The 19251-nt window shown below is 45.5% G+C and overlaps 1 protein-coding gene across 4 annotated transcripts in view; it reads right to left on the bottom strand.

Moving 5' to 3' along the window:
- Nucleotides 1–4778, bottom strand: part of CLTCL1 (clathrin heavy chain like 1) — a 43756-nt gene extending 38978 nt beyond the window's left edge. For 2 of the 4 annotated variants that reach the window (XM_059713487.1, XM_059713488.1), the window contains exon 1: nucleotides 4630–4778. In XM_059713487.1, coding sequence (XP_059569470.1) covers nucleotides 4630–4671 — 42 coding nt within the window. In that variant the 5' untranslated portion in view covers nucleotides 4672–4778. The remainder of the gene's footprint in view (nucleotides 1–4629) is intronic. The other 2 variants (XM_019499151.2, XM_006260109.4) reach the window with 2 other exon arrangements.
- Nucleotides 4779–19251: the final 14473 nt, after the last annotated feature.

Raw genomic sequence — 19251 nt, 5'->3', positions numbered from 1 at the left:
ATGGCCAAGCTTCCTTAAGCTTCACTGTTCTCCCACTCATAGCTTGCTCCTCTACAACAATTCTTGCCCTGCTCAAGTCAGGATTTAAAAACATGTCACAGGTCATCCACCACATGATACCACCCCAGGCACAGCATTCAGAGCTACAGGAGTGATATGACTCAAGGATAAGAAGCAGTCCAGCAGACCTCAAATCCTACAGTTACCTAGGCCTTCATATGAGACCAGGTACTTTGTTACCCACCTTAAGAAGCCTGAACCAGGTTATCTACATCTTAAATCCATACGCTGATCAGTTTGCCAACAGAACCATTTGAGTTAACTATTAGGTAGAACAACAAGACAGGGTAACAGTTACTCCCCCTTTTGGAATGGGGGCTGCAGATTGGTGTCAGAAATTCTTATATTTGCAGGTATCAGGCAATTGAAATCCTATTATTTTGGTGTGTGCATGCACAGAAGTGCATCAAACTTCATTTTATTCTTCTAGGTTTTCCTGCTTCTAAACCAGACAGCCCTCAAAGTTTTGGGAGTTTGGTGTTTTTTTTTGTTTTTTGGTAGAGTCAGGAATATCTACTGAAGCAAAGCCTTGCTTCTTCAACAATAAGTAGGGTAGTAGCCACATGTACCAAGGTATTCTACTTTAACCACTAATTCTACATAGTGAGTAGAATGGACACACTTGTCCAAGTTACTGTGCTTGAAAACTGGATCTCTTCTAGTCTAACCCACTTACATTTTTGTATAGCTAGGCAAGCTAGTCCATTTTGCTACCTTTATTTACACTGTAGTATATCAAGAAAGCCTTAAGACTTGTCCACACTGCAGTCTACAAGTGGAGACTAGAGGGATATTCTTCTCACCAAGTTACTGGAAAAACAAGTGTTGTTTTGTTTCTTTTTTTGTTTAAAAAGAGCACCACACAAACAAGCAGAGACTGGTCGCACAAAGCTACTTTGGACAGGAAGAACCCCAAGTTAGAGTGGTTGCTCTTGACCTTGCTTAGCCTCATCATGAACACTGGAGCAAGGCTAGCACAATATATAAGCAAAAACTATCCCATCAAAAATTTAAGTACCCAACATTTAAATATTAAAAAAAACAAAAAAAAAAATGCATCTGCAATAGTTTGTTGCATAGATCTACTAGCTCTTAAATAAGGTCACAAACTAAGGTAGACTAAATCTACTTCCATATTATTGACTATTACTCATTTCAATTCCACACCTTGTCCTAACTATACTGCATTCAGCCAGTGGTATGCAGCTACCCAGTTATACAAAGTGTAGTGCATCTCTGAACCCTATCAGAAGAGGAGACAGTACAGCTCCTATACACTTAGGACTTTAAATACAAGTAATTTCTTAAGTTGCATCCCTTCTATCACCAAGTTTTTTTTCTGCAGTTGCATGCTACAAGAGGCAAATCGGCACCTACTCAGTTACCTTGAGTTGCCACCTTACTAAAGGGCAGCTCTTGATCACATTTTACCACTAAAGATAGGGGAAAGTCACCACAGGCAAGTGTGACCTTTTGTACACCAAGTTCTCGAAGACCATAACTACCTTTCCCAAGTATTAGTCACTTAACTTTAGGAACCAAAGGTTTCCGAGAAACAACAACTTGCAAGTTTTGAAATGTTCTGTGAACTCTGTCCTTGGACTCCGCTGCAATTAAACATGCGGAGGCTTTGTTCAGTTCATTGCAATTCTTATTCATCTTAAGTCATAGGTCTGTTGCACAACTGACAGAAGTTCCTGCAGCCTTTCTGGGAAGCTCTCTCCTGATGACTGAAGCTCAAAAGTATGCCCATGTACCTATATATTCCTCTAGTTCTTGCAGCTGCAAGACAGGTAACCTTTAGTTTCAGATTGTCAAGATTATCTAGCATAGAAGACTTGAACACAGAACACATAACTAGAGTCTCACTAAAAGAAATTAGTTGCAGTAAAGCACATTTTTCTTAAAATAAACTAATATAGTACAACAGTCATCTACTTAAGCCATATATATATATATATAGTCAGCTGCAGAGATGCAATAGTCATGCCAAACCACTGAACTGGTTAAAGTTACCAATGCATCAAGCTCTCTTTTGACAGCAGTAGCACTCTTCATCTGTAGAAGAGGCACCCTTCTTTAATCACTTCAGTTTTTCTACTAGGAGAGTGGAGAAGGCATGTAGAAATTCAAGTGCAGGAAAGCTCGATTTTCTTCTTCGAACAGAAGACCAAGTAGTAAGCACAAGGATGAAGTCTACTAGTTCCAGAGACTAGGTTATTGTCATTCAGTTCACCGACCTCTAGAAACACTTTGATAGGTTATGTTAACAGTACACCTAGCATAGGTGTTCTTAAGCATCCAGGGCATTAAGACACCGTCATGTGCATCTGATCATATAAAGGCGTTTGAAGTGGAGTCAAATAAACGTTCCTCCACCTAGAGTACAGCTGTCAGGCAAATAGGAAGCATTACTCAGTTGTAAAAGCTTACTTACGAAGCTAGGATACTATATAGATCTAATAATCTGGATTTAGGCAATTATAACATTTATGGCAAAAACTCTTGTTAATGAGTTATGCTAACTGATAGGATCCAACCACTATGAGTTGGTTCAAGTTAGATTTAAATAAGTGAGAAGATTTAAACTCACCTATGCTGTCTTTACATCAAGTAGTTTAAAAATTGATCCACCTCATTCATGAAGCATGTGCCTACAAGTTGGGTTCAGTTTTCTAATAGTAGGAAGACATTTGTCAACAGCTGGTATGTTTAGCAGTTCTAAAATTAAATCTAGGCTAACATCCATTGAAGTTTCAGATGGAAAGCCATATTTACATAAATACTATGAGTTAATGCATTCACCTCATTAACTCCAAGAGCTTGCATCTCCCTTGGTTTTCCCTACCACTAAATAACCTGGTAGTTACTAGGTCAGTTATTTTTTCCCCCTCCATCCACATATTAATGCCTGCATTTTCACATGCGAAAGTCATCCTTAATTCCCAATACCCTTGGATTTAGTTTGCATTTTAGGTGGCAGCTAATATTCATGAGCCTCAGTTCTGCTAGAGACAGTGGTCAGTAGAGTTACCCTTAGATTTCTTCCACCATACACAGTGGGAAGAGTGGTCCTCCTTACCCACCTTGTTACAACAATCACCAAATCGCTATTTTGAGTTTGCAGTGTCATGCAAATTACAGTCATCCATATTCCCCATTAGGTATACAGTTGAACTTGCTTTCTGACTCTTGTGAATACGTCAGATGGACAAGTCCCACAATAATTGGAAGCAAGATGGGTGCATCAGTCAGACTGCATGATTTCTGTGCCATGCTGCAGGGTGACTTACTGCTGTGCAATAGCAGGCTCAATGCATTTAAAAAGACAAAATGCAGTCAAGCCAATCAAAAAACTACTAACTGCCACTTCATAAAATCTACCTACCACATGTGGTATTGGTGTGTCTCAGAATCAGTTGGTTCAATTGTTGACCAACTGTACTTTTCCCTATAATTGATTAAAGGGAGTAAGGAGTTTAGGTTATAGCCATGTTGGTCTAAGGACATAGGCAGACAAGGTTCCTTGGGTGAATTTGATATCTTTTATTAGACCAACCCAAGTTGTTGGAGAATATTTATTAAGCAAGCTTTTGGGTTCAAAAACCCTTCGTCAGGCTAAGGAAGCTTCAGCAGTTGGCTGGATGGAAGAGCACACGCCAACCGCTGAAGCTTCCTTAGCCTGACGAAGGGTTTTTGAACCCAAAAGCTTGCTTAATAAATATTCTCCAACAATTTGGGTTGGTCTAATAAAAGATATCAAATTCACCCAAGGAACCTTGTCTGCCTTAAAAGTTAGTAACGCTTTTAGGACAGAGCTCGCAAAAAGATATTAAGATGTAGATTTTAAGTCATTTCCAGGGGAAATAAGGAGATACAATGTTTAAAGTTCAATATTAGGCTTACACTCCATAGGAAGTGTACTGCACAGTTTTACACACTTGACACCAATGACTACCATCTCCATTTCAGGTGGCTCACCTGCACTCCAAGATGGGAAGATGGATTTTGTCATCCCCCCCCACATACAAGAGATTTTTGGACCAGCAGAAAGAAAGCCTTCAGCAGAGACAGCAGCCTGAACCGGCTTCCTTCAGAGAAGGGCTGGGGGCAAAACTGTTTTGTCTCCCGAGACAGCGATGAACTTCCACGAGCCGTGAGGCCCGTTTCGGAGGCAGACCCGCCGCACAGGCCGCCTTGCCTGCCCAGGTGCCAGCCTCCCCGGGGAGAAGAGCGGGCAGACAGGAGCCAGGCGGCGCCTCCCCTTGCTGCAAGAGGGAAAGGGTCTGGCAGCACCTGAGGCGTCCCCCGCTCCCTCGGGCCGCGGCGGGGGGCGCAGAGCGGGCGGCGGGGTCTCGGCCTCCGCTCGCGGGCGGCGGGAAGGCGAGAGCGACCCGAGGGAGGGGGGAGGGCGGGGCCCGCTCATTCATTCCTCACGACGTCCGTCCTCTGCCGGCCCCGCCACCCCCGGGCCGGGCGCCGCCATCCCCGGCCGTGACTCGGCACAAACGGGGGCGGATGCGAGGCGCGGCCCGAGGGGCCTAGTGCGCACCCCGCAGCCCCGCTCACCTGGAAGTGCTCCTGGAAACGTATGGGCAGGATCTGAGCCATGTCTGCGGGCGGCGGGGCCCGCGGGCGGGGCGGCGCGGTGCAGCGGGGCGGTGCGGCGAGAGGGTCCGTCCGCCCCGGCGGCCTTTTCTGTGTGGGCGCCGCGGCTCCCTCACTCCTCCGGATCACTCCGCCCGCTCCGGCCCCAGTCTCGCAGGGTCTCCAAACAAGTAGTCCCTGCCCTCTCCCCGGCTCCGCCGCTCCCGCTCCTCCGCGGCCCTCTCGCTGCTTCCCCCGCCCGCCGCGGCCACTCCCTCTGAGCAGCGTGTCGGGATTGCGGAGGGCAGGCGGGGGCGGCTGCCCAAACCTGAGGCATCGGAAGGATGCAGGGAAGGAGGCACTTGTCAAGCCCTCCGTATCCTTCCGCCCGAGCCGCGGTATCACATGACCCCGTCCCCGGCTGGGGGGGGCGGCATGAGACCCGCGGGCGCTCAGCCCCTCCCTGCCTCCGCGGTCCCTGCACGTGTCCCTGTGGCAGCCCCGTGGGGGCCCGTTGCCTGGGAGGATTTTGCTGCCTTCCCAAAAGAGAAGAGGTTGAGGGGTGGGCACAGTGCAGTGCCCCACGGGCAGGGGTGCCAAGCAGGGCCCTCTTGAACCCCACGCAGCAAAGTAAGGGCCAGGAGTCAGCAAAGCTCCCCCCCCCCATTGCACAGCTTCACTGGAGCATGTGATGCAGCCCCAGCACCCAAGAGGAGACCTGGGTCCCCCTGAAAATGAAGCCGAAGTGGCGCTACAGCACAGTCGTTCAGACGCACGGTTTTTACGTGACGCTAATGCGCAGTGCAGGAATTCTGCAACGTGCTAGTGCATTCGCACAGGTTTTGCCAGCCTCGCTAATGTCCGGTAGACCCGAGCCACTCCGTGTGGCCCCTCGCCCCCTTCCAGTGGCAGCAGGGACGCGCATTGTGTTGCACGAGCCTGCCGGGTCTCCACCAGAGCCAGCTCTCCAGCCTCCTCTGCAAGAAGCACAGGCCTGGTCTTAAATCCAACCCTGCACTGCCCGTGACCCACCCAAGGGACACGGCATTACAGGGACAGCAAGCTCCTGAGCACCATCACGCTGCCTTCAGCAGAGAGCTGAACAGATTTATGACCCATTAGTGATGTCTGATGCGTGGTTAGATTAACCTGCACCGTACACGAGTAGGAATGCTGCTCCTTCCCCTGGGTCTCGGCGTTATGAAGCGACCAGGCAGCATGACCGAGAGCTGGGGGATGGCACCTCCAAATGGCCCATAAGCGTTCTCTTTTCTTTTTTTTATCCCTTTCCCTTCCCTTGGGTGATTGTGATCAGCTGGCAGAGGAGTGAACAAGGACAATGACAGTAATAGTATTCGTGATAAATTGCAGCAATCAATTGTTTTACTTGGAGAAGAAAGCTGGCTGCTGCAGTATTTCCATCTCCTGCGATTTTATCCAGGGACCTTATGCTCCTTTTCCTGAAAGCTCGGCTCCTGGAGTCATGTGATTCCAGGAAAATCTCAGGTTTCACATTAAAAAAAGAGTATTTTCCTTCTGTTCAGGGTGACCAAGAAAAGCTGAAAAAGTGACACCTAGGGGTTCAAAACTAGAAGTCCAAAGAAAAGAACTTCAAAAACAAATTGTATACTTGTATTATTTTTCAGGCAATGACATGATTTTTAGAGCTGGACTCCTGAATTTTTTTACTCTGTCAACAAGAGGATTACCAGCACCAGACTAGATTTACGAAGGGATCAGGTGTTGAGGCATCCTGTTAACCTGCTGCAAACTGGAAGCTGGAGTTACCTGCCTTGGCTCCCTACACAATGCATTGGGACTAGGTGCCCAGGAATGGGACCCATAGGAGCCAGCAAACAGAACAGGCAGCCTGAACCGGTCAAAGAGAGATGCCGTCAGAAAACACGACATAAGCCCTGCCCCTCAGAGGGGTTTGGGTCTCTAACTCTGGCCTGGGTGGGTGCTCTTTTCTCCACTCACATTCCCAATGTGAACCCCTGGAGTTGTAGGCTCCTTTCAAAAACTGAGGAGGGACCATACCTCTGCCTTTTCAAATAGGAGTAGGCGTAGTGCTGCCTCCAGCCCAGTCCTGGCAGCAAGTACTAGACCATGAGTCTCTCTCCCCTGGCGAGTGCCCTAATAATAAAGCATTACAATCAGACTCTCTCTGGCCCAGTTGTGTATTTTATACAAGGTGGAATAGCTGCAAGAGGATGGACTGTACACCCTACAACCTGGTGGGTCTGAATGTAAGTGTCCCATACCCACAGCTTTGGGGCTCTAGGCAACAGGAAGGGCACTGTCTCCTCAGGCCATGGGTTTTTTTTTGGTTAGATGTAGGCTGAGCACGCTAGTTTGATCAGTGAGATTGGCATAGGAATGTCTAGTTTGGAGGGGCTGAGAGGTGAAGCAGGCACTGAGCAACTCCACGTTGTCAGGGATTTAAGCAGTTATGAGCAGCCCAGCATCAGAAACTTGGGTGCTTCTGGGACTCAATCAGTTAAACCTTTGGTGCTGAGGGACCTAGAGCCCACCAGGAGTTAGACAGGGCTTTTGTGAATGCCACTGATGCTGAAAGGTACATAGAAAGACAGTGGGGCACCCTAGTCTCCTTGCGTGGCCAGTCTACAATTGCTGCAGGCTTTAGGAAGCAATTGCCCTATCTCTGCTATATCCTTCATTTCACAAACATATGGGTGTTTTGTGAGGGAGGTTGCCTGCCTCCCAGGAATTAGATTTAGGTCACTGCCTCAGGGATGATCTACACATGGCTTTCATACCTAGAAATCTCTGTTGGCTTAGAAACATAAAGTCAAATTTGCGCAACTCCCTAGTATTGGCACGTTTACCCTATCATGAAGGGAGTTGTATTGGTATTGTCCTAAGCTGTACCCTTGTACAGCAGACCTGTGCCCAAAGTTGTTCACCGAGTTCTTGATATACTCCCCTGATGTAGCGATAAGCCACTACCAAGTCCCCTCTCAACCTTCTCTTCTTTAGGCTAAAGAGGCCCAGGTCCCTCAGCCTCTCCTCCTATGGCTTGGCTTGCAAGTCCCTGATCATACAGGTGGCTCTTTTCTGGACCCTCTCAAGCTTTTCCATGTCCTTATTGAAGTGTGGCACCCAGAACTGGATGCAGAACTTCAACTGCAGTCTCACCAGTGCTGAGTACAGCAGGAGTATCGCTTCCTTAGTTTTACACAAGATGCATTAGTTGATACATGCCAACATGTTGTTTGCCCTGCTGACCACCGCTTCACACTCAGCTCATACCCATACGATGATCAATCATTACTCCTGGGTCCCTTTCGGCCGTGGTGCAAGTCAAGCTGTCACCACTGAGCCTGTGTGTATGTTGAGGGTTGTTTGCCCCCAGATGGAGCACCTTACACTTGGAAGTGTTAAACTTTGTCTGGTTCCGGTCTGCCCAACTCTTGAACCTGTCCAAGTCCGCCTGTATCTGCAGCCTATCCTCTGGTGTGACCACACTGCCGCATAACTTGGTGTTGTCTGGAAACTTGGCCAGCGAGCTTTTCACTCTCCCATCCAAATCATTTATAAAGATGTTGAAAAGCATCGGTCCAAGCATGGACCCCTGAGGGACACCACTGGCCACTTCGCTCCATTCATGGTATCTATTCATGAGACCTCTCTGGGCCCTACCCTGTAGCCAGTTTCCCACCCACTGAACCGTCAAGCAGCGCAATCTGCCAGTTTTCCCACAAGGATATCGTGAGATACTAGATCAAAAGCCTTTTGGAAGTCTAGGTATATAATGTCTCCCATGTCTCCCATGTCCAGGTGGCGAGAGACCTGATCATAGAAGAAGATGAGATTGGTAAGACCCATGACAAAACCATGCTGGCTGTCATTCAGAATCTTACCTTCTGCGAGCATATCGCACATAGATTCTTTAATGAGCTTTTCCAGGATTTTCCCTGGGATGGAGGTTAGGCTGATTGGCCTGTAGTTGCCTGGTTCTCCCTCTTCCCCTTCTTGAAGATGGGCACTATGTTGGCCCTCTTCCAGTCCTCAGGGATCTCCCCTGTGTGCCACAAATTCTGAAAGAGCTTTGCCAGGGGTTCCACGATGACCTCGGCCAGCTCTTTCAGCACCCTTGGATGGAGTCCATTCAGTCCTGTGACTTATAAATGTCTAGCTTTTCTAATTGGTATTGCACCCACTCAGCATCCACAGTGGGGAGGCTGTCAGTCCTGGCATGTCCCCTATGAGCCTTATCTCACTTGACTTTCCCCTTGGTCCGGTGAAATACTGAAGCAAAGTGGGCATTCAGGAGTTCAGTTTTTTGCCTGAATGTCAGTTACCAGCTGTCCCGAGGTGTTAAGCAGGGGTCCCACACTTCCATTTGTTTTCCTTCTACTGCCTACATACCTAAAGAAGGACTTCTTATTGTCCTTGACTCCCGTAGCTAACCTAAACTCTGTCACCACCCTGGCTTTCCTGATCACTTCCCTACAAATGCTGGCCACAGTTGTATAGTCCTCCTTGAGGACCGTCCCTAGCTTCCACCATGCGTACATCTCTTTTTTCTTTTTTAAGAGGACCACAATGTCCCTATTAAGCCAGGAGGTCTTGCCAGCCCTTCTGCTGCCTTTCCTCTTTGCAGGAACGGTTTTCTTTTGTGCTTTGAGGATCGTATCCTTGAGCAACGACCACTCTCTGTGGCCACATATCGTGCTCATGCAGACAAGTACATGAGCAGGATATGACTGTCAGTGGATTCATTCTAGGAAAATAAATCATACATTTCTATTTGCCTCTGCAGTCACTCACTTAATGCTGATTATCAAACATTCAGTGTTATACCTTCTCCTGTCCCCTAACTGGAAATGTTTTAACTAATTAGATCTGGAAGAAACAGGTGATTTTCTCTTTGTGGTGAAATGCTTTTCTTCCTGAAAGTGGCAGTGGTGGCTGCACAATCATAATGTTTAATTTCTTTCAGACTCCTTGACTGCATAGTTTCATTTAATGGAATCAGGAGAACTACAGCTTAGCATTTACAGAGAAAAATATTTTAAATCTTCAAGTCATAGGCTTGCAACATTCCCCATTTCACAAATACAACAGGAACCTGCCTCCATTTAAATGTAACATTTTAAAGGAACTAATCAGAAAGAGGAAAAAGCAGCAACTTTGTCTTTGAGAGTCTTATAACATTCCCCAAAAAGCAAGTGAGGTCAAAATATGGATTGACTTAACTTGCTCTAGATTCCATTTTAAGAAAAGTATGCTATTAGTTATCCTGATTATGTTGCTGTAGGCCTTAATGGCTGATGCTGGGAATGGAAATTAGTGGCTCAAAAATTCAGAAAAGCTCAAGGTATTGACAGGTTACAGCATTTCAAGCTTTCAAGATGGAAATAACTTTATTAGCAAGAATTATAAATGAAAGTATGAACGTTTGAGGGTAAACGCTTCACAATCCGGCACAAAGCAGTCGGTTGCCTCCAAGCAGCTCCCCTGATAAGAGAACTGAGACACCTTTTCTCCAAACATCAGATTGAGGTGTCTCTTAGCTCCCCATCCCAGCTGCTCAAAAACAAGTTACTTCCTGCTAACTCCCATCTTGCCCAGTCCACCCAGTTTCAACAACCCTTATTAATTTTATTCCAAAACACCATCATGCTCCCGTCATAATTGACAGATAAGACGAAAAAGATCCGTTTTCACATGTTCTTAGTCACGTTTCTTGATTGGCAGTCTCTTGCCCTACCTACCAAGCAACTCTGACTATTTTCATTGCATTTTACCCTCTATTTTCCCCAGGTAAATTCACTGAATTCCATCCCATGTAACATATGTGAGCACTTCAAGGGAGACTTTGCTGTCTGGGGTACTGACCCCTCTGTGTAAGTATTCCTAGGTGCACCTGTACATTTACAATTGGGGGTGCTTCAGATGATAGACACTATTGTTCTGGTCCAAATTAATACTGAAGTCAATGGGAGTCTTTCCATTGACATCCATGGGCTTTGGATTGGGCCGTTTAAGTAGAGCATGTATTATTATTGCTACTCTCTCTGGCTGTTTAACTGCTCCCACCTTGTTCCCCTTCTAAACTGCAGAGTCACTGCACTTAACAGCTCTAGGAAAGGCTGCATTTAGCCTGCAGCAGCCTGGATGGAAAACCCAATAATCGATGCTTCCTCCTCAGTTTCTTGGGCAACTGCTTTCCTCCAAAGACGGTCTGTTCTCTGGCTCCTTCTCTGGAGGAGAGGGTGCTGCTCTTTTGCAGTTTTCAGACAAGCATTCTCCATCCTGTGGAAGAGCTCCTATTTCAATGGAGAAAGCAAAAGCACTTCAGCATGCCTTGCCACGCTGCCCAGAAAAATCAGCCAGCAGAGTTTCTCTTCAAAGCATGCTGACCTTTAGAGTGCCCCTTGAGTCCCCACTTCACCACATCTCTTCAGGGGCACTTCTCATGGAGGAAATTGTTTAATTTGTAAAATCTTGAGGTCCTCTACCTATTTTCATAATCAAAAGTTAAAAGGCACCAATAGTCAGGGCAGCGAGTGTGAGCACCAGTGCCCTCTACTGGACAACATGTGAAATCCTCAAGTGGTAAAAACAGGGCTCTCCTCCTACTTCTCTCTGCCTACCAGCACGAGACTGTAGGAAGCTGGAATGGGCGCTACAGCACTGACTGCTGAATCTTTGGTAGCAGAGGGAATCTTCTTCTATTTATGTTGCAACTGATCTTTTATAGCCAGCCTGATCATTGTGATTTTGCCTAATAGGACTGTGAAAATCCCAGAAGCTAAATGGTGTCCTTGCTTCATGGTGCTAACATGATGTGTGTAGCAAGGAGCAGTAACTTCCCATCACCTCCAAAAGTGGCACTCTAGCATGTGCAAACAGTGGTATGATGACGGGCCCCCATTCCCCCACCAAGCTGCTTTACCAGTTCTGCTTTCATGTCATGGTCCAGTTCAAAAATACCTTCCTTTTATTGGTAATGACAAACTGGGTGCATCTACAAGTTCATTAATGTGCTGTTATTACAGTGCATTAAGTTTAGTACCTGCAATTACAGGTACTAAATGTGCCGTAATCAGCGCTATGGCACAGTAGTGTAGACACATGGTTTTTATGTGACGCTAATGTGCAGTACAGTAATTATACTACATATTAGTGCATTAGCACAGTTTTTGCCAGCCACGCTAGTGTGCAATAAAATTACCCTACTGAGACTTTGGCGTCTCGTGTAGACATGCCCACTGTCTCCATGCTCCTGCTTCTGGCCTGGAGACTGGGGAGTTTTCCCCTTTCCTTTCTCTCATTTAGCACTCGCCTCTGCTCTTTTCTTCCCCACAAGCTGTTTACTGCCAGCCCAAGCACTGTCTCCCCTGTCTGTTTCCTGCCATCTTTCATCAATGTCTTGCCTGCTTCCCCTCCTCGATTCTTCATTTCTACTCGAAACATATTTTTCTTTGGTGATGTCACTTCTTAACTTCTCTCCATGTCTTGCTCTTATTTGTTACTGTTCCTGAGCACCATAACTGCATTTAACCCCTGAAGGCAGTGCTATCCAAACCACGGCACTGGGCTTGTTCAAGGTACTTTCCGAGCCTGTGGGGCTCTCCTCAGAGATTTCTGTAGAGCATTGCACAAGATTCTGATGATAAACTGCTAAAACTGGTGGGTTAATTCTCTAGACACCGTTTGGCCGTTAAAGCTCCTATTCTGTCTCCTTCCTTCGCCCATGCATGCGCGTACATGCAGGCATATACAAATATTTTTAAGAAGATTGATGGCAAATATGTGCTAGTGCTCTGTATTTTTGGTTTGTTTGTTTAATTCCTGGCACACCCTTGGGATAAATTTAGGAATTTATCCCTTCAGGCTTTTCATGCACTCCTTCCCCAGACAAAACTCCAGCTTAGAAATTCTCAGAAGTACCCTTGCCATTGTATTTGACAAGTTTGGCTTGTGTTTAAAGTCAGGATGAAGAGCAACATCTAGCATTAGCTGCAATGAGAGTAGAAGCTTGGCAAAACCATCTGCACCCACAGAGCTAGCTTTAGCACTGTATTTAATTTACTCCTGACTTGTCTGCACTACCCCTGACTGTTCTCCCAGAAGCACTACTATTTAATGACTGTATCTGGGTCCTGCTTTGTTCGATGCATTGACATTCATCCTGTTTATAGTACTTGTACTGTAGTTTGGTAATTCTCTACTGGATACTTAGCTACTTGCATTCTCTGGAGTTTGCAGCACAGAGGCTGAATTACTTGCATGCCAGTGTATTAGGCAGCTGAAACTGCAGCTCCTCTGGCCTGGCCTTGTAAAAACAGTCTGCCAAACAGTGACGCAAAAGAGAGGAAAGGGCATGGGAGTCAACATCTGTCTTCAAAATCATGACAAATGGGTCACGGCCACTTGCTACATCACATCTTTCAGAGGCTGGATTCCTCCGGAGTGTTTGCTGTGGCAACTCATCCATCAGAAGGAGGATGGTTAAACAAGTCTTCTGAAAATTCAATTAACAAAAAGAAATGAGCTAACTAACACATCCCAAGCATGCATCTTTAGCTAATACTTCACGTTCTAGAGTGATTGAAAGCCAGCTACAGTAATCATCAGGCTGTGGTGATCTAGCAACGGGCTGAGTACCTAAACAAATATCACTCAGGGAATAGGAGTAGTAAGTGTGCATTCAAGGAATTGAAGCTTTCTAGCCAAAGATCAACAAGTGATTTAGGAAATATATAGGAGGTGTTAGAGCATTTTGGTTATTGCCTTTGAAAAAGGCCTTCAAGAGGAAACCGCAGTGCCCAGCTTCTTCCTATTAGTCAGCTGGCTTAGAGCAAATACTGCAGTGCAGAGCGCTGGGCCAGACCACACTGGAGAATTTACATTTTAGTAAACCAGGCAGATGATACCAGACTTTTAAAGTTCTATAATACCCTAAAAAAATCTAATTGAAATCAGCTGCCTTTTGCTCTTCATTCATCCTGGAAAGCAGCACACTGTGGGTGCGTGTGCATGAGACGCTGACTGCTCAGTAACCAAATAATATTGCGCAATAGTGTGTCGCAGCATTAACAGTGATAATATGCTACTGCACAGTAGTATTAGGCTACTGTGCAGTAGCACCAGTGAACATTATTTAAATGATGCTACTGCGCAGTATCTCTGGTTACTGCACATTTATTTAGTACTTGTATAATCAAGTACAAAATAAATGCACAGTAACCACTACACAGCAGCATCTCATGTAGATACACCCTGTGAATTTGGAAGTAGGGCTGCTGTTGGTATGACAGGAGATTTTTCCCCTTTCCAAATGTGCTCTGAAGCTCCTACTTTCTATATGAATTCTGTACCCTTCTTGGCACTGGTGTAGAAGCAGGTACAATTCCCCCCCGAAACACATAGGAAAGTGAAGTTTTAAGAGGATTTCCTGAACTATATCCCTCCTTCAAAATGCATGTCAAACAATGACTATGGAGAGACAGTATGAGAATATTATTAAGACTTTATATTGCAGTAGCACTCTGAGGTCACTTTCATGGTGCAGACATCTGCCTCCACTAACTTAGCCTTTTAATTACTTTGAAATTACAAAATGCACTGGTAGGTGAAAAACAGAAACCGTGATATATGTGAATGTGTTGAGTCTGCACATGTGAATCTGCACAAGTTACTTTCTGTTGAATCTGCTAATGCCAATATAGGTATAGTTTTACTTTATTTTCCCAGTATATTTTGCCCCTGTCAGTCTGGCAGCACTCTTTCCCATGCTTGTGGCTAGAGTCATTTGTTTACGAAGGCCCTGGGACAAGTATAACAGAAACCAGTTTACCCGAGATTATCTTTTGTACCAAGCAATATGAATAATAGCGTGCAGTCGAGGGCTGTGCATGCTCGATACCTATTTCTCTACACCTAAGTAAAACCAAACTAGAAAACATTTGTTACTGTTTAAAATTCAACTTCCTATTGGGTGGAGAAAAATTACAGCAAACCAAGCTAATTTTAATCATAGCCAAGTGGTTTTTGCATGTGTCTCAGAAAGTGGCTGGCAGCCGACTGCCAGGCTAGCACTAGGCGTGTGCCGTTACTACAGCAGTTGCAAAGGCTCTATGGGCCCTAAAACCAACTAACTTGCAACTGACACTCAATAGACTGCTTTTATCCCAGCACTCCTAGCATCCTGCCCCCACTGGCCACTCTCCCAACTGTCAAAGATCTTCCCCGCTTTGAGCTTTTACTCACCTGGGCAAAAAATAAAGGGCAATACCAGTGCCATCGTTAGTAGATCCATTTCTGCTTGGTGACTTGATCCCCAGCACCTTCAGCACCCGATATGTGCAGGGAATCCACTCTCTTGCTTAGTTCACATGCAACAACTTCAATCATAGCAAAATGAACACTGACAATACTGCTGCGCTGCAAATGCTAAGACAGATGTCTGAATACAGTTCAGAGAAGCACATGAGTCTAGGATTCAGCAAGTTCACAGCGGCTGGACCTTATCTTGCAGAAGTGCTAGAATAGTTTGTGGGATTCTTAGTTTACATTCAATTAAGGGAAAAAGGGGGAGTTCAGATTTCCCTGTAACTTAATTCACTTCAGCTAGGTCCTGTTTCACACAACTAGTATTTAATTTAGAATAAGCATGGTCAGTTGTCAGGAATACTCATTGCTGGTACAGGACTGCTGTCTAAATAGGTTCAGTCAAAGCAACTTGTTTAATGTGGAGGAAACCCTTGAGCCACTGCTCTAAAAATCTGGCCTCCACCTTAGGTAGAAGTCCTGTGAACACAGTGATTGATGCTGATTTCAAACATGATTGACGTAAAGGTCACTCCAGCTTTCTTACCTCATTCACAGTTATTTCTTCTCCAAGTCATCTGAAGAAAAGTCCTCTGTGGAACTTTTCTATGTGCTGGCAGGAGGCAGGCATGGTGGCACCTTCAAGTCTAACTGGTTCAGAGAGGCATGAGCTGTTGCAGGTGCAACCTATTTCCTCACATGCTTTAGCCACATAATTAAGCAGTTTTAGCAGCACTAGTAACACCACTTAAGTATTTTTTGCTACGCTAGCAACACCAATTAAGTGGCTTTAGCTGACACGGGCGGGCAATTTTTTTGGGCAGAGGGCCACTTACTGAGTTTTGGCAAGCCGTCAAGGGCCATATGACAGGCAGCCAGGGGCAGATAAATATTTTCTAAATTTTTTAGGGGACCCGCGGGCCAGATAGAATGGCCTGGTGGGCCGCATGTGGCCCACAGACCGCATTTTGCCCACCCCTGCTTTAGCAACGCTGGCAACATAAATGAAGTGGAAGAGCCATGTCACGTAAGTGGTTTTAGCAGCACTAGGAACCCTACTTAAGTTGCTTTAGCAACACTAGTGACATCACTTAAGTGGCTTTAGCAAACTGTGACTATACTGTAGATCTTATCCTTCCCCACTGTAGCAGGAAGTAGATTTTCTATAGCACCGACTGGAATTTTCAGGGCAGGAATCTTACACACAGTCTATGTGATAAAATCATCAGCAAAGCTAACCACACATTATTATGCATCAGCAGATGCATGACAAATAGAATGAAGAAGGTGATACTTCCCCTCTATGTAGCATTGGTTAGATCACAGTTGGAGTACTGCATCCGGTTTTGGGCACTGTACTTCAAGAAGGATATGGATAGTCTTGAGAGGTTCCAGAGGAGGGCCACTCGTACAGTTAAGGGTTTGCGGCCAAGCCCTATGAGGAGAAACTGAGGGACCTGGACATCTTCAGCTCCGCAAAAGAAGGCTGAGAGGTGATCTCGTGGCTGCCTACAAATTCATTATGGGGGCCAGCAAGGAATTGGAGATGCTCTGTTCACCAGGGTGCCTCTTGGGGTAACAAGGAACAATGGTCACAAACTGACCTGCTAGACATCAGGAAAAACTTCTTCATGGTAATGGTGGCCAAAATTTGGAATAGGTTTCGAAGGGCAGTGGTGCTCTCCCCTACCTTGGGGGTCTTTAAGAGAAGGCTAGATTGGCATCTGGCTGGGGTCATCTGACCCCAGCACTCTTTCCTGTCTAGGCAGGGGGTCGGACTCAATGATCTGTTGAGGTCCCTTCTGACCCTAGCATCTATGAATCTATGAATTTTATTCTCAAAAAGATTCAGCTGCTGTATAACTTTGTTACCAAATTTTGCTCTTGCAGAAATTAAAGGACAAACTGATAAACTAGAAGGGAATCAAATTCAGCACAGCTTTGTGCAATAAAACATGCCCATAAAGGCTGGCCTACAACAGCATTGTCTATCTATGAAAACACTAGTAGAGACAAGGGTAAGTGCTTTTGCTCCTGTGCTTTCTGGAACAAGTATAGACGATGGTGGGGATTAAGATTTTCATGACCTCCCTACCACTGGAAGCAATGGTGTGGAATTTTGGAAAAAAATCTGGTGCATACATGGCCAACCCAAACTATGGAAGGAAATTAGGACATAAAACTTTTTTTTACAGTATTTTTTTGTTCTAAAAAGAGCTCTTGGTACTCTATGGCTTTCTGAAGAGTCCCACAGGGTATTCTGTGACATAGAAAATACCCTAAAATTATAGTGGACTATGACACTGGTGATGTTTGGAGTCTTCAACAAGCAAGGAAATGCAAAAGTGTTTCCAGAAAATGGGCAAAGCTTTAAACTGGTACTTAAAACCTTTTTGCTGACTACCTTAGGAGGCCTTAGGAGGTTGACTTGGTTGCTCAGGGTAGAAATCTGTGTGTCCTAATGTGAATTTTTGCTTTGGCATTCATCTCTAAGGATTTGATTTAACAGTTCCATGAAGTAGCTCAGCCATATCCATCCTCCAACTCCTACTATGAATGTCCAGGTAGGCTGCTAGATGTCAGTTTCCTACAAATTTTTGGTCCCTGTCAGGGAAAAATGCAATCTTAAACCTGATTAATTTCCCTCTGTCAGCACTGGGCAATACTGCACCCAGCAGTCATAGGAATAAGATGAAGAAATGTTCTTTAGTCCTACTTTGACCTTTCTGAATTCCTTTGTTCAGCTGCAGCTATTCACAAGTCATTCTTATCCCAATGTCTGTCCGAGCCCTTTGACTGCTGGTGGCCTAGTGATTCACAAAGGACTGGGCCAAAAAGAAATCTCATGACATTCAACAAGGACAAGTGCAAAGTCTTGCACTTCGGACACAACAGCCTCATGCACCAGTACAGGCTGGGGGCTGACTGGCTGGGCAGCAATTCTGCAGAAAAGGACCTGGGGATTACAGTGTACAGTAAGCTGAATATGAGCCAGCAGTGTGCCCTTGTCTAATAGCATACTGAGCTGCTTCAGTAGGAGTGTTGCCAGCAGATCAAGAGAAGTGATTATTCCCCTGTATTCAGCACTGGTGAGGCCACATCTGGGGTACTGTGTCCAGTTTTGGGGCCCCCACTACAGAAAGGATGCAGACAAATTGGAGAGAGTCCAGTGGAGGGCAATGAAAAACGTTAAGGGGCTGGGGCACATGACTTATGAGAAGAGGCTGAGGGAACTGGGCTAATTTAGTCTAGAGAAGACTGAGAGGAGATTTAATAGCAGCCTTCAACTACCTGAAGTGGGGTTTGAAAGAGGATGGAGCTGGACTGTTTTCAGTGGTGGCAGATGACAGAACAAGGAGCAATGGTTTGAAGTTGCAGCAAGGGAAGTTTAGGTTAGATATTAGAAAGAACTTTCTCACCAGTAGGGTAGTAAAACACTGGAACAGGTTACCTGGAGAGGTTGTGGACTCTCCATCCTTGGAGGTTTTTAAGACCCAGCTAGACAAAGCCTTGGCTGGGATGATCTAGTTGGGAATGGTCCTGCTCTCAGCAGTGGGTTGGACTAGGTGACCTCCTGAGGTCCCTTCCAACCCTAATTTTCTATGATTCTAAGAAAGGCCTGTGATATACTGTACTGCTGGTTGCTAAAGGCCTACATCATTTGGACACAGGTGAAGCCCTTAGGTTTCTGGAAGGTAGCCACTGTAAACTCAGCAGTCAGCCACATAACTTGAACAGGAAGTAAGACTTCAATAGTACAGTCTAGATCTAGATCGGTAACGCAAACACGTTTTCTAAAATTGTTTATTTAACTTATAGGAGATTGTTGAAAGGAAAAAAAGCCTTTTCAGCTATTCACAACTGGAAATGCCAGCACAGCCAGAGTTCACGACACATCTGAAAATCCTTGTTGCCTCTGCTTCAGTAATAAAAGCCTGGACCTTCCACTTGTCTTTCTCACACATCATGTGGGGCAGAGATGGCTGCAGCAGTTGTTGTATTTGCCCCAGATATAACAACTCAGCAACCGATCATTCAAAGAGCTAGGGCTCAGATAGAAGGGATTGAAATAATGACGGATAAGCCCATAACGCTCGTACAGCTTTCAATCTAGGTTCTTAAGGCTTCATTAGAATAGTGTTAAAGCATTGCCCAGTCAGTAGAGAATTTATCCAGACAATACCTGTGACAGAGGAAAGAATTTTAATTTGGTACTAATTAGCACTCAGTGGGTGCGTCCGTACATGTAATTAATGTGCAGCAATAAATTCTGGAGCAGTTTGAGCCTGAGTAAACTGC

The sequence above is a fragment of the Alligator mississippiensis genome, chromosome 10 (assembly GCF_030867095.1).
Source record: "Alligator mississippiensis isolate rAllMis1 chromosome 10, rAllMis1, whole genome shotgun sequence".
Taxonomy (NCBI): Eukaryota; Metazoa; Chordata; order Crocodylia; family Alligatoridae; genus Alligator; species Alligator mississippiensis.
This window is presented reverse-complemented; position numbering and strand designations above follow the sequence as displayed.